General features: G+C 39.8%; 1 protein-coding gene across 1 annotated transcript in view; it reads right to left on the reverse strand.

Annotated features, from left to right (window-relative positions):
• LOC143022926 (lipase member K-like) overlaps positions 1-6083 on the reverse strand; it is a 24661-nt gene extending 18578 nt beyond the window's left edge. Inside the window, exons 1-2 of the mRNA XM_076181337.1 lie at positions 5964-6083; positions 5473-5677 (exon numbers count right to left, since the gene is read on the reverse strand). Coding sequence (XP_076037452.1) covers positions 5473-5677; positions 5964-6083 — 325 coding nt within the window. The remainder of the gene's footprint in view (positions 1-5472; positions 5678-5963) is intronic.
• Between the last annotated feature and the right edge of the window lie 8109 nt (positions 6084-14192).

Here is a 14192-nt window from a genome sequence, read left to right on the forward strand (position 1 = left end):
GCCAGCATGGTTTCAGACGGAAACGTTCTTGCGTGACTAACTTACTCGAATTCTACAACACAGTTATCTCGAATTATGACAAAAGAAACAATATAGATTTAATATATCTAGACTTTGCAAAAGCTTTTGATACCGTCCCACACGAAAGACTACTTACTAAATTAGCTTTGCATGGAATAAGTGGTAGCCTATTAGGTTGGACTAGTAATTGGTTGAAAGGTCGAAAACAGAGAGTTGCTTTAAATGGAAAAACTTCTGGATGGAAAAATGTTGCAAGTGGAGTTCCTCAGGGTTCCGTTCTTGGGCCACTTCTATTCATAATATATATAAATGATATAGACAATGGACTAAAATCTACTGTTTCCAAATTTGCTGATGATACAAAACTGTGCGGAGTGGCAAATGATCACTCAAACCAATTAGATATTCAAGAAGATTTAGATAAATTACAGCAATGGTCTGAAAAGTGGCTAATGAAATTTAACACAAGTAAATGCAAGGTAATGCACATAGGTAAAAATAACAGTAAGTACGATTACAAGTTATTTGGAAATTCGTTAACAAAAGTGGATAGTGAAAAAGATCTCGGCGTAATTATCAGTAACGACCTCAAATCATCCAAGCAGTGTATTTCAGCCTCTGAGAAAGCAAATAAGATTCTGGGATTGATTGCGCGATCTTTTGATTTCAAAAGTCCATCACTCATTAACAAGCTATATAAATCGTTAGTTCGTCCACATTTGGAATATGCTGTTTCCGTATGGTCACCGAATCTCATTAAAGACATTGACAGACTGGAAAAGGTACAACGGCGAGCCACAAAACTGATTCCAAATATCAAAAATAAATCATACGAAAATCGACTTAAGCACATAAATCTGTTTTCCCTAAAAAAGCGTAGACTCAGAGGTGACTTGATACAGGTCTTTAAGATTTTAAAGGGAATTGACAACATCAAAAGTGACAAAATTTTCACATTGAATGAGAATCAGACAAGAAACAATGGTCTCAAACTGTCCGGAAATAGATTCAATTTGGAAGTAGGTAGAAACAACTTTGCCAACCGTGTAGTTAATGAATGGAATAAACTTCCTGCACAGGTAGTGCAATGTAGTTCAGTTCGAAGCTTTAAGAATCATTTAGATAAATACCTAAGTAAGATGCTGTAATTATTATAATTTATGTTATATTATTTGTTTTTGTTTTGTTATAATTTGTCTGTCTGATTTTCATTTATTATTAGTTATATGTCAATTTAATATCATTTACTATTTACCTGTTTGTTTGTTATTCAACTATACCAATGCATTTATTTATGTATTTTAATTGTTATTTACATTGTTATAGTTTTAATTTATTATTAATATGTTTTTTTTTTTTTTTTTTTTGCATCCGACCTAGATATGGATCAAAAGGTCTCCTGTCGGCATGCTTTGCCTTTGTAATCCTTTGCCTTTGTAATACACATACACACAATTCCTCGCCCACGGAGTGTCGACTCACAGTGTAGCTATGCTGAAATCATTTCAGCCCTAAGCGGGAATTGAACTCAGACCACTAGCTTAGCGGTTGCGAACGATACCACTAAGGCTTCGAGCCGTTGCGCGTGCATGTTTGTGAGTGGGCGATATGTGCGTTAATTGAGATGTAGACGGTTTAGCAGAAATGGGAAAAGAGGAGAGCAGTAAATAATAACTAGAGAAGAAACAATTGTCACAAACTGTAGGTGATGTGATCTAGAAACAGGTATTTTGTGTTAGCATTACCAGCGATTATCCTTGAGAACAATCTCGCCCAGAAGAGATAGAGGAAAGAATGAAGTCAAATAACAGAACGGAGGGATGGTAGAGGACCAAAGTGTTTTTGTTTGTTTTTTTTTTGTTTTTTTTTCCTCTCTGTGTAGAGGAGTCAGTCTCCAATCATAATACAACGCTGAGGGACTGGTCTAAAGGGTGGGGGAGGTTTGGTAATGGAGACGTGGGGGTTATGGGGGGGGGCAGATGGTGGTAGAGGGTATTGATGGGGAATTGATACAAAAATGTGTGGATGTCTACAGAATTTACATGCAGCTTGTCTAGAAAAATAATAGCAATGACTCATCATATTCTGCACCGTAATTCATGCGTTTTTTTTTTTTTTCATTCCTCTCTTTTTCTCTGTTATCACGTTTTGATATTTGGGAAAATCGATGCAGTGTTCTTAACATTATTTCTGAGAGTCCGGTCCAAGTATCCATGTAAAAAAAAAAAAAAATATATATATATATATATATATTTATATATATATATATATATATATATATATATATATATGCATATATATAATGTGTGTGTGTGTGTGTGTCTGTCTGTTTGTTTATGTGTGTTTATATGTGTGTGTGTGATTCACCATGGTCTTGGATCACGTGTTGGACTCGTGATCGACAGCTATTTCCCTCCCGAGAGAGAGCTCAGAGCTCATATATGACCGACCTATAGGTAATGATGTGACCTTATACGCACACACACACCCAACTCCCTGTCCACGAGAATTGGAGTAACAACCCGTAACGCAGCGATATTGAAATTATTTCAGCCCTGGGCGGGATTCAATCCGGATCGCTGTAGTGGCGGCCAGGAACTCTACTAGTGCACTACAAATGTGTATTTACCTAGTTGTATTATACGTCTTTGTATCTCGCAATATCTAGTTTGTTCTTGAATTCTTGTATCGTGTTTGCACACACTATTGTTTCATCCAATTTGTTCCAGACATCCACCACTCTGTGTGGAAAACTGTTTTTTTTTTATCTCTTCTGTAACTATCCTTCTTGAGTTTCTTTTCATGTCCCCTTGTTTTTCTTCTATCCCACTTTAATAATTCTTCTCTGTCAAAGACTTCCATGCCTTTCATGATTCTGTGAATGACCAATAAATCGCCTCTTTCTCTTCTTTGTTCCAGGGTTGGTAGTTCCAGTTTAGACAATCTTTGCTCGTATGTCAGTTTTGAAAGTGTTGGGGCCATCTCTGTCGTTGCTCTTTGGATTCTTCCTATTTTCCTTTTTTTTTTCTTTTTTTTTTTTTGTGCTGGGAGTCCATAGTATCGCAACGTCTTGGTCTTATCAGTGTGACTAGCATTTTTTTGTTTTACCTCTACCTCATCCAAGTATTTAAAAGCCACCTTTATTGATCTTAGTAAACTGTAGGTTTCTCTGACTATTTTGTTTACCTGCTTGTCTGTGGACATATCTTTGGTAATTTCAGCTATTTCTATATTCTTTGTATATTCTATGTTCCCTTGACGTAGTTTTACTAGCTCCTGTTTATTTTTAGTTTACCATTTACATATCTAAAGAATAATTTAGGTTGGTCTTTACATTTGTCTATTATGTCCTTTTATAGTTTCTTTTTTTCTTCCCTACGTATTTTTACATATTCTTTTCTTAGTTTGATATATATTTGTTACTTTCTCGTTTTTTCCCCCCATTTTTTCCATACTTTATCTCTTTTATCTTTTGCCTCACTACATTTTTGTTATACTAGCACTTAATGTACACCTTTTCCTGTTTTTATTTTGGTACGTATTTATCCACTCCTTCATTATAGATTTCTCTTATTATTGTCCATTTCTCTTCCACCTGTGTTTTTTCATTAAAGAATTTTCCCCAACTCATTTTTCTAAAGAATTTTCTGAGTTTCCCAAAATCCGTTTTGTTATACATCAGTCTTCATTTTTTGTGTTTCTCGTTTCTCCCCAAATATATTTCCTCTTTTAGTTTGAGCTCAAGTAGTATGTGGTCACTCTTCCCAATTGGTGTTTTGTTTTCCATTTTATTCACAATTTCAGGCTCTGATGTAAATATTAAATCTAGTATCGACGGTTCTTTGTTATTTCTATATCTGGTATTCTCTTTTACCCATTGAGTCATTGTGTATTCAATGGTCAAGTCCAAAAGGTTCTCTCCACCCTCTACTGTCATTTCCTCCCAACATATTTCTTTAGAGCTAAAATCACCCATAATTACTAAATATCTTCCTCCCTTCAGTATTTTATTTGATATATGCCTTGTGTCTTCCATCATTTTGGAATGGTCACTCTCTTTCCAAGAACGTGTTTTCGGGGGCACATATATCACCACAAATCTTCTACTTTTCATGTCACTATTTTCAACTTTTATCATGATAATTTCCACATTATTATTTCCTTCTGTGATCTTCGTCACATTTAAGCCCTTCTAAGGCAAAAACATGACTCCTCCTCCCTGTTTTTCCTATTTTTATCCAGTGATTATGTAAACCTTGTCCAACACTATTTGGTGGTAGTGGAGCTTTTAATTTTGTCCCCACAATTCCAGGGATCAGGTCGTGTGTGTGTATATTTACATAGTTTACCTAGTTGCATTATACGGGAAGGGAGTTATGCTCGTAGTAACCCGTCTTTGTATCTTTCAGCATCAAGTTTGTTCTCAAATTCTTGTATAGTTTTAACACACTGTTAACTCATCCAATTTGTTCCAAATATCCACCATTCTGTGTGGGAAACTATTCTTTTTCAGATCTCTTCTATAACTATCCTTTTTCAGTTTCTTTTCATGTCTTCTTGTTTTTCTCTTATCCCACTTTAATAAATCATCTCTGTCGAGGACTTCCATCCCTTTCATAATTCTGTAAATGGTCAGTGTGTGTGTGTGTGTGATTCACCTTGGTCTTCGGATCACGTGCTGGACTCGTGATCGACAGCTGTTTCCCTCCCGGATGAGAGCTCAGAACTCGTATGACCGATCTATGGGTAATGCTGTGACCTTACACGCACACACACACCCAACTCCCCGCCCACAAGAGTTGGAGTAACGACTCGAAGCGCAGCGATACCGAAATTATTTTCAGCCCTGGGCAGGATTCGAACCCGGACCGACCGCCGTAGTGACAGTCTGGGACTTTACCAACCACGCCACCGAGTCGTGTTGAGGTGTGTGTGTGTGTGTGTGTGTGTGTGTGTGTGTGTGTGTGTGTGTGTGTGTGTGTGTGTGTGTGTGTGTGTGTGTGTGTGTGTGTGTGTGTGTGAAAATGAATACAGTATCTCCACAGTTTCATACCCTTATGCATGTTTTCATCTAAGGCAAATCGGTACACAGTTCAACCCCATTGGCGCTACATTTTTCTGTGGCCCACACCAACGTTTTTTTTTTTTTTTTTTTTTTTTTTTTTTTTTTTTTTTTTTTTTTTTTTTTTTTTTTTTTTTTTTTTTTTTTTTTTTTTTTTTTTTTTTTTTTTTTTTTTTTTTTTTTTTTTCTTCAGCGCAAGGAAGGAGTGCTGTTGTTGACTCTGTTGTAGGGGACTTGTTGTGCAGCCGACCCTCAAACCCTTGTCTTGTCCAAAAGGCAGGCATGTGGGCTCGGAGTTGGAGTCAGAGTCGGAATCAAATCTTAGGGGGAAAAAAAAAATGGACTAATGATTCCACACCCATAGGGTACTTGGCAGCTAGAATACTCACGCAAGTTTTTCTCGGGCTCCTCCTGAAGGACCCAAGTGGAGGACGAGGCCAGGAGTCCATGTTGAAGAAGCACAGGCTGTCGAGGTTCTCCCGAGGTTCGGGTCCCCCGCCCACTGGGGATCCGGAACAGCTCGAGGATGTACCCGTCCTCGGTGACGACGTTGTGGACTTCGAGTGGATACCCGGACAGTCGGATCACTTCAGGCTGGAACAAAGGAAGGTTCGAGGTAGTCAGAGACTTGAGTCACAATATAAACTCTTCCGGGAAATAGTCTCAGCTACTAGTTGGGAAGCGAGTAGTGGGGGGGAGCGAAGAAAGGTTGGAACCTATTTCTTTATTGAGCTGGTGTTCCTTTTGTCAGAGTACACAACGTAATGATTTGGACTCTATCGGTCCCACAACATCACCGAATCCCTTCAACTCCGTTTAAAGAACTGGAACACCTTCTCAAATCGATAAACAATGTTCCGCTCCAAACTCCTCCTGTCACCTTAGCACAACGTAACACGTTCTCCCTCGTGAAGAGCCCAAAAGAAATCTTTCCGTTCTCTTCAAGACGACCGGTCAGTTGTATCTGGTACACTGTAGGCACCGCAGACCCCGGCCCCATGTTTTCTCCAACCACTCAACGACCGTTTCTGAACGACGCGTATCAGGCCAAGGGGGTCTGTGCCTGTGGCAGGAAGGCTGCGATTGACCAGGGAATGAAAGAGGGTGGCTGGTTTCTTCCGGGATCAGGTCGATGACTGCTATCAAGAGATAGGAAAATTCCTGTTACGTACTACAGATAGGTCATCCTCTTTGAGTCCTCGCCGCTGGTCTGTGGACGAAGGAGCCGAGGACGAGGGGTGACCGTCGGGTTCCTGGAGCGCTCGGAGAAAACCCTCGTGGAAGGAATCCTGGAGGAGGTCGAAGAGAGAGGTAAAATCTGAGGAAAGGACGTCGCCTAAGGAGTGAGGCGCGGGGAAGGAAGAGGCCAAAGCTGACAGAGGATCAGAATAAGAGTCGGGAGACAACAAAGTTGAGAAGTCGAGGGTGTCAGGCGAAATGTGACGTTTGTGGAGAAGAGGTGCGGATGTTATCAGGGCTGGAAACCTAGAAGAAAGTAATAGTGAAAGAGGAGGGGAGGGCAGAAATGGCGAGTGTTCTGCAGGAGGCAGCCAAAGCCTCGAAGTACAGCTGGACGATGAGGATGAAGACGTTCGAGGAGGAGGAAGAGGAGGAGGAGGAGGAGGAGAAGGATCGGCCGCCGTGAAAAAGGAGGAATCTAGAAGCAGGAGGAGGAGCGTCCTGGGCCCCGTCGGTGCCATGACTGTGAACTGCGAAGTCGGAACCGAATGGAACATACAAGACTCCCATCTACTACTCTCACTTTCATAAACTGATCTTGACCCGTTTAACCTACTTTCCATAGATACGGTCACATAGCAGATACGCTCACGCTTACACACACACACACACACAATTCTCTCTCTCTCTCTCTCACACACACACACACACTCACTCACACACACTGAAAATATCGGTTGTTAAAAAAAATGTAAGACAACTTTATGGATGGGGATAACAAGTGGTAATGGACATGGAACTGCCTAGTGTAGTCCTTATGGTCTCTTACAGTCTCCATCATTATTATGTTCTTATTCTTATGTGTGTCGAACATTTTAGATTTTTATTCGAGTGACTGATGTGCTGCAAGGTGGATGGATTGTGTATACCTCGACCTGGAGAAAACTTTTGATAAAGTACCTCACAGTTGTTACGCATTTGTGTCTCATGCATGTTAATAAAGACGAAAGAATTTACCATACGTCTGACAAACGTAAGTTTGGGTAAACTCCTTTCAAACCTCTACTTTAATCAGGGCCGGTTTTAATCCTATTTGACCAATTTTATTAAATTGGGACCCGCTCAGAAGTGAACACGGGGAGGGACTTCGTATAAATGATTAGAAAATGATAATACTGTAAGCTGAGGAATTTGTCAGTGAACTCAGGAAGTTATTACCCTTAGTTGTAGAACTTTTGTAAAGTAGAGCCCCCGCTATCCATGTTTGAATTGGGCCCCGGAATTCTTAGCCTCGGCAATGACTTTAATTAAATAAAATTTTCTTGGATTATATACAAATGCATTTTTGAGCATATCATGTAATTTCTTGTTCAAAAAAGGAATAGTAATGATACTAGAAATAAGTCAAAAGCTTACATAACAGATGTGTCGTGTTGGAACCTTCCAGTTCTTCGACAACTGATCCCTAACTTCGTCTTAGAAATTAAGACGTTTATTTTATACACAGCCGTTCACTATGATTACATGATTCTAACATCTTATTTCCTTATTTCTGGATGTTGTTTGTATATCAAAATTTTACTTTTTGTCTTAACTTATCTATACTATTTTATGTTAAAGAACAACGGCTCTCGAAAACCCTACTTCATAATATTGTTAGCTTTCCTTTGTAAAGATTTATAAACCTTAGAATATATTGTGTAATTTTGCTATATAGTTTTTATATAGAAAAGTGATGTAATTAGATAAGCTGATAAAAACCTCGGTTAAACAGAGCTTTCCTCAAATCATGGGAACAACTGTCAGTTATAGTACAGTTATATTAGGAAAATATATATATATATATAACAAGTTGAAAATTGGAGAATGATTTCTTTAGACACTTAGAAATAACATATCAAAAGTCCCTATTGGTCCACAGTGAGATTTGTCCGCCATTTTAGAAAATGACCGCCAAATTTCAGTTTTTCACTATTTTCGTAAAAACAGTTGATCCTACGAAAAAATTGTCTTAAAAATTATTATTTAAGATTAAATTTTCTACAAAACATGTTCTATGCATATTTTCGCTGTGCGTGATCATTTTAAAGATATTCACAATTTTAACCATATTCAATTCTGTACTGATGCTGACGTGATTTTGTTCACTTCCTATAGGTTTGGTATCACTGACATTTTTTTAGCTCTATAGTATTTTTCTAGAAGGCTAATTCATATATTGTTTTTTTATTTCAGAATATGGTTTAAAATGGAGGGAACCACAAATCAAAATTAATTATGCCTACTTTGTGAAGAACGCTTAACAGGTGAAAATGTCTTTTAGAATGGGATGAATGCTAATTCCTATTGACTCGGCAAGGCTAGAGTTCCGAGTGTACTGTTGTTGTTGTTGTTGTTTTTAATATTTTGAACAGTTTCTCTTTCAACCCAGGCTTCCATGACTCGTTCAGTCTGCATTGAATAATCCAGTTATTTTTGCGAACAGGATCTTTCGGAAAAGAATGAAAATGAAGTCCATGCAAAGCAAAATGTTTCGTCGAAATCACTGTTACAATTTTCGAACTAAATACTTGATAAAATCTTGCTAACACACGAAATATGACAGATCACTGATCAAGTTGACAGCGCAGCACGGCATTTTATAGTGCATGCATATGGATGTATCAAAATGTAAACAGCGAGGTTGACGTCACAGCCTTACAAGAACAGCTTCAAGACCTGCTCATAGCTGGTCTGTCTTGCGTTGCAGCAAGGCGTAGACCAGGGGAGCCGTAGACTCCATTGACTCGGCCCTGGATAACGAAGAGCTGGTGGAAGAGTCTTGGAGCCACGGAGAAAGTACCATCAATGCACCAGTCGTCGCAGGCTGCTAGTTGCTCCAGATGAGTGGGGGAGGTAAAGATGATGATCCGCTCATCTGCCTCTGGCCCGTTGTCAAAGTGAAGGTAAGAGGCCCATTGACCGGTGATCTCCAGCTCGGGAAGACTCTGGGGATCCTTAGGTCGGTGTGCAGCTCGGGTGCGACGGAGGACTCGCTTGCTGGTATCAGACCTAGGCATACGTGCTTTGGCCTCCTCCGACAGTGCTTCAACGGTGAAGGTGAGTATCTGGTTGGGAAGATCGTTGATGCTGGCAGCCTTCCTCTTCATAGCCTAGCGAGCCGTCTCCACTTCGCATCCTACGATGTCAGAAAGGTGGTTATGCGCCGAGGGAGTTGTAGATTCAGTGAGGCTTTTGAAAGATCGAATAGAAAGATGTGATATGATTACAATATTCAGGTCACTAAAGGGGATATTTTGCATTGACAGAAGAGATCATTTAAGGATGAGGGGGTTTAGGAAGTCATGAGAACAAACTAAAATAGACCTCATGTCTGAAGCAGGTAAAAATTGTTATTCATAAATACGTAGAATAGCTTAGAAGGTGATATAGCTCAAGTTGGAACACTAAATGAATTAAAATCTAAATGTGACTACTGGAAATCTAGGATACAGGCTAAATTGGAATTGCATATGGAGTTGAGACTAGGTAAAATCCTCTTTTCATTCCGATCTCGTGTTTCAGCCAGTAACCTGACTCAAGGTACGCATACCCTCCATGACCCGACCGCTGACCGCGCTAATGACGTCCGGACTGACCGTGTACCTGACCCCGTCACAGTGTATCTGACACCGTCATTGGATGAAGAGCCAAAGCTAATTAGACATAAGATCTTTTGGTTTAAGACCAAAATCCAGGCTTTTAGTGTTTCTTGGTTCAAGTTCAAATGGGAGATGGCTGCATGCAGAGACTGTGGAGACCTTAAAGATTAGCTTCTCTTGGCAGTAACGAGATTCATAACATACGAGGGATATTACTAGACGGTTTGGCATGGATTATCGGGTTATGGATATTCCTGGAGGACCGCACCATCTGCAGCTTCAGAGACCCTACTGCCTGTGCAGAAGAACTAGGCTCCGTGTCTTAAAGTCCCCTCTGACGCCTGGTTTATTGCATGGTTGTGCGTGTTTGCGTGCGTGCGTGCGTGTGTGTGTGTGTGTGTATTCACTTGGACTTTGGATCACGTGTTGGACTCGTGATCGACAGCTATTTCCCTCCTGGAAGAGAGCTCAGCGCTCGTAGGTCCGATCTATGGGTAATGCTATGACCTTGCACACACACACACACCCAACTCCCCGCCCACGAGAGTCAGAGTAACGACCCGAGGCACAGCGATACCGAAATAATTTCGGCCTTGGGCAGGATTCGAACTGGGTACTGGGAGCACTTCTACTTCCCAGTTCAGCGCTCTACCAACTGTGTGTGTGTGTGTGTGTGTGTGTGTGTGTGTGTGTGTGTGTGTGTGTGTGTGTGTGTGTGTGTGTGTGTGTGTGTGTGTGTGTGTGTGTGTGTACGTGCGTGTGTGTGTATGTGTGTGTGTGATTCACCATGGTCTTGGATCACATGTTGGACTCGTGATCGACAGTTATTAACCTCCCGAATGAGAGCTCAGAGCTCATATGACCGATCTATGGGTAATACTGTGACCTTACACTCACACACATACCCAACTCCCCGCCCACGAGATTTGGAGTAACAGCCTGCAGCGCAGCGATACCAAAATTATTTCAGCCCTGGGCGAGAGTCGAACCCGGACCGCCGCCGTAGTGGCAGGCGAAAACTCTAACCACTGCTTCACGAGGCTGTGTGTGTGTGTGTGTGTATGTATGTGTGTGTGTGTGTGTGTGTGCGTGTAGGAGTGTGTGTGTGTCGGTGTGTATAGGTGTGGTTGTGTGCGTGCGCATGTGTATAGGTGTAGGTGTGTGTATAGGTATGTGTGCAGATGTGTGTGTGTGTGTGTGTGTGTGTGTGTGTGTGTGTGTGTGTGTGTTGTGAGGTCCCGTTCATATCTCATTTTCTCTAAACTTTTTTTATTTTCATGTATTGTTTTTGCACACAACTCGTTCTCATCTAACTTGTTCCAACTGTCTATTGCTCTGTGAGGAAAGCTGTTCTTTTTCAAATCTCTTCTATAGTTGTCTTTTTTTATTTTCTTTCCGTGTCCTCTTGTATTTCTGTCATCCCATTTTATCAGATTCTCTCTATCAGTAATTTCTATGCCTTTCATGATTCTGTAAATAGCTATCAAATCTCCTCTCTCTCTTCTTTTCTCTAGTGTCTGTAGTTTAAGTTTTTGTAGTCTCTCTTCATATGATAGTTTTGAGAGTGTTGGTGCCAGTTTAGTAATTGCTCTTTGTATTCTTTCAAGTTGTGTGTGTGTGTGTGTGTGTGTGTGTGTGTGTGTGTGTGTGTGTGTGTGTGTGTGTGTGTGTGTGTGTGTGTGTGTGTGTGTGTGCGTGTGTGTGTGTGTGTGTGTATATGTGTGTTCGTGTGTGTATGTATGTGTGTGTGTGGTCCGCACGCGTACATGTCTCTCTTTCTCGCATACTACTTTCTTTTCTCGAAGATTTATTATAGAACAATTTTCAGGTCTACCGTCGGGCGAAAATTAAAAAATTGTGATAAAAATGCAATTCAGCGAGACTGGCGAATTAAAACTGAATAGCTTAGCTCATTCAAATTCACCATGTCTTTTTTGGAAGTCTGCGGGCAGGTCGAACCAAGTAATATCTGGATCTTTCTTATTGTTTTCCTGGTCACAGTTGTAAATTTCTTTTAGGGTAACAAAAACTGGCTGCTGCCATATGGGCAATGGAGCGATCCTATGGCAGTCGACGACTAACCAGCATAACCAGATTTTACTTGTACTGCTGCACACACACACACACACACACACACACACACACACACACACACACACACACACACACACACACACACACACACACACACACACACACACACACACACACACATATATATATATATATATATATATATATATATATATATATACACCAACTTGATCGGCATTTTTGTCATGTAAGTATCGTGAAATATAACATATAACAAGTAGTATGATAGTTTGATATTAAAGTAATATGAAAATAATCAACTGTCACTGGTTGTTTCACAATATACCTAACATGACCGACACGTAACGTGCCGTAACGGACCGAAAAAATACGGTTAAATGGTGTGCCTATTGTTGCACTCACATTACGCCGGACCTGCACCTCACCAGCACGGACCGTCACCTACAGTTGTCGGTTCTCTTTCTCAGCGAGAATATTTTGCTGTGTCTGTCAGGAAACGTTTAGGAATATACGTGTTGGATAGTGTGAACACGGGACCGGCCATCCGCTGAATAACCATTTGACATCTCGCTCCCGACAAAGATGGATGAGGAAAAGTAAATTACTCTGGTATATCATCATGAGTGTTTTTATATTATATTTCCCATAGGCACTATAGCAACAACGCAGAGAAGGACAGCATTTGGATGAATATAGGCAAAGAATTACAAGCTGGTAAATAACATAAAAGTATATTTGGTTTTAGTAAAGTACATTTTTAAATGTGTAAAGTAGAAATATATCCATTTTTCACGTTGGAAATATCTTCCATAGTATTTTAACTTCATGCATATATAAATATACTGTATGTGTCTATACATAAACTGAAAAAGTGGAAATGGGAATAGCTTGAAACTGTAATATCTATGGTCACTAATGCATGCACTCGTATGGTAGAATACACAACAAAAATACGTTTTGAACAAAAGTAAATTATTAAATTGAATAACAAACGGTGAACCCATTTTTTCTAAATTCTTTTTCATCACATTTTTTCACGGTTCAAACCAGATTCACATATATTTGTTCAATTTATGTGAAACACGTTTATTTATTTCAAGCAATTATTAAAGAAAGTAGGATAGGCTCAGCACGTCTCTTGTAGATTCATGTAGAGCTCCCTGTAGGAAGAACTTAATAACCTTCTGAAAGCTTCCCTTACTGTAAATACTGCCTAGGGAACTGAGAAATATAGCATGTTCATCAGGTGTGTCCTTTTGATTCTTTTTTTTAAAAATGATATTGGCATCTTTGATAAAGTTGTGTAGAATACATAATGCAAGAACAATTTTATCAGCATTTTCTAGTTTGGACTTCAGCACACTACGAAATATCCTAAACCTCTGTGCCAAGATTCCAAAAGCATTCTCCACCACTACGAGCTCGAGATGAGCGATAATCGAAATATGCTTCTGTTACATCATCCTCAGTTTCCCAAGTCTTGTAAAAACACTAAAATTCTCAAACATGTCTGTCTCTAAACAAGATCCATCTGGGTACATGGCCAGGGCTGTACAGCCACCGTACTGCAGGATACTGGACGGATAGCTTTGAGGACCACAATGGAAATAAGCTTGACGAGAATAAACACCATATGAGGACGGAGCCTTTATTTGTACGACGTTTCGCTTATTATACAGCGAAACGTCGTTCAAATAAAGGCTCCGTCCAAGGTCTAAATATACAGGTCAGACCGTTTACATTCTTCTGCGCAGCTTCTGACGTCATTTGGCTGAGTCCATTTTCTCTTTGTGATACACTGAAGAAAACTGTGAAACGCCAAGGAAGACAGGAACTATAATATTTTATATATTATATATATATATATATATATATTATATATCATATATATTATATATTCATATATATAGACAGGAACTATAATATTTTATATATATTTTATATAATATTTGTCAGAATATAACTAATTGCGTGGAGCTGTGCGAGCGAAGGCGACGTCATTTTCGAACGACGGACCAGCTTCAACTGACAGCTATTATGGGACCCGCTAACCCCACTTTGAACAGCCAGGTGACGTTCACGGGCCCGCTGCGCCAACTCCCTCGAAATTCGGTCGGAAGTGGTTAGACCTTATATTCTTAGATCTTGGCTCCGTCCTCATATGGTGTTTAACTCGTCAATCTTGTCGGCATTTGTAATTGTTATTTCGAACTATTTGTACTTTTCATTATCTG

Source organism: Oratosquilla oratoria, unplaced genomic scaffold (assembly GCF_046742065.1).
Source record: "Oratosquilla oratoria isolate Oo_2021 unplaced genomic scaffold, ASM4674206v1 SCAFFOLD232, whole genome shotgun sequence".
NCBI lineage: Eukaryota > Metazoa > Arthropoda > Malacostraca > Stomatopoda > Squillidae > Oratosquilla > Oratosquilla oratoria.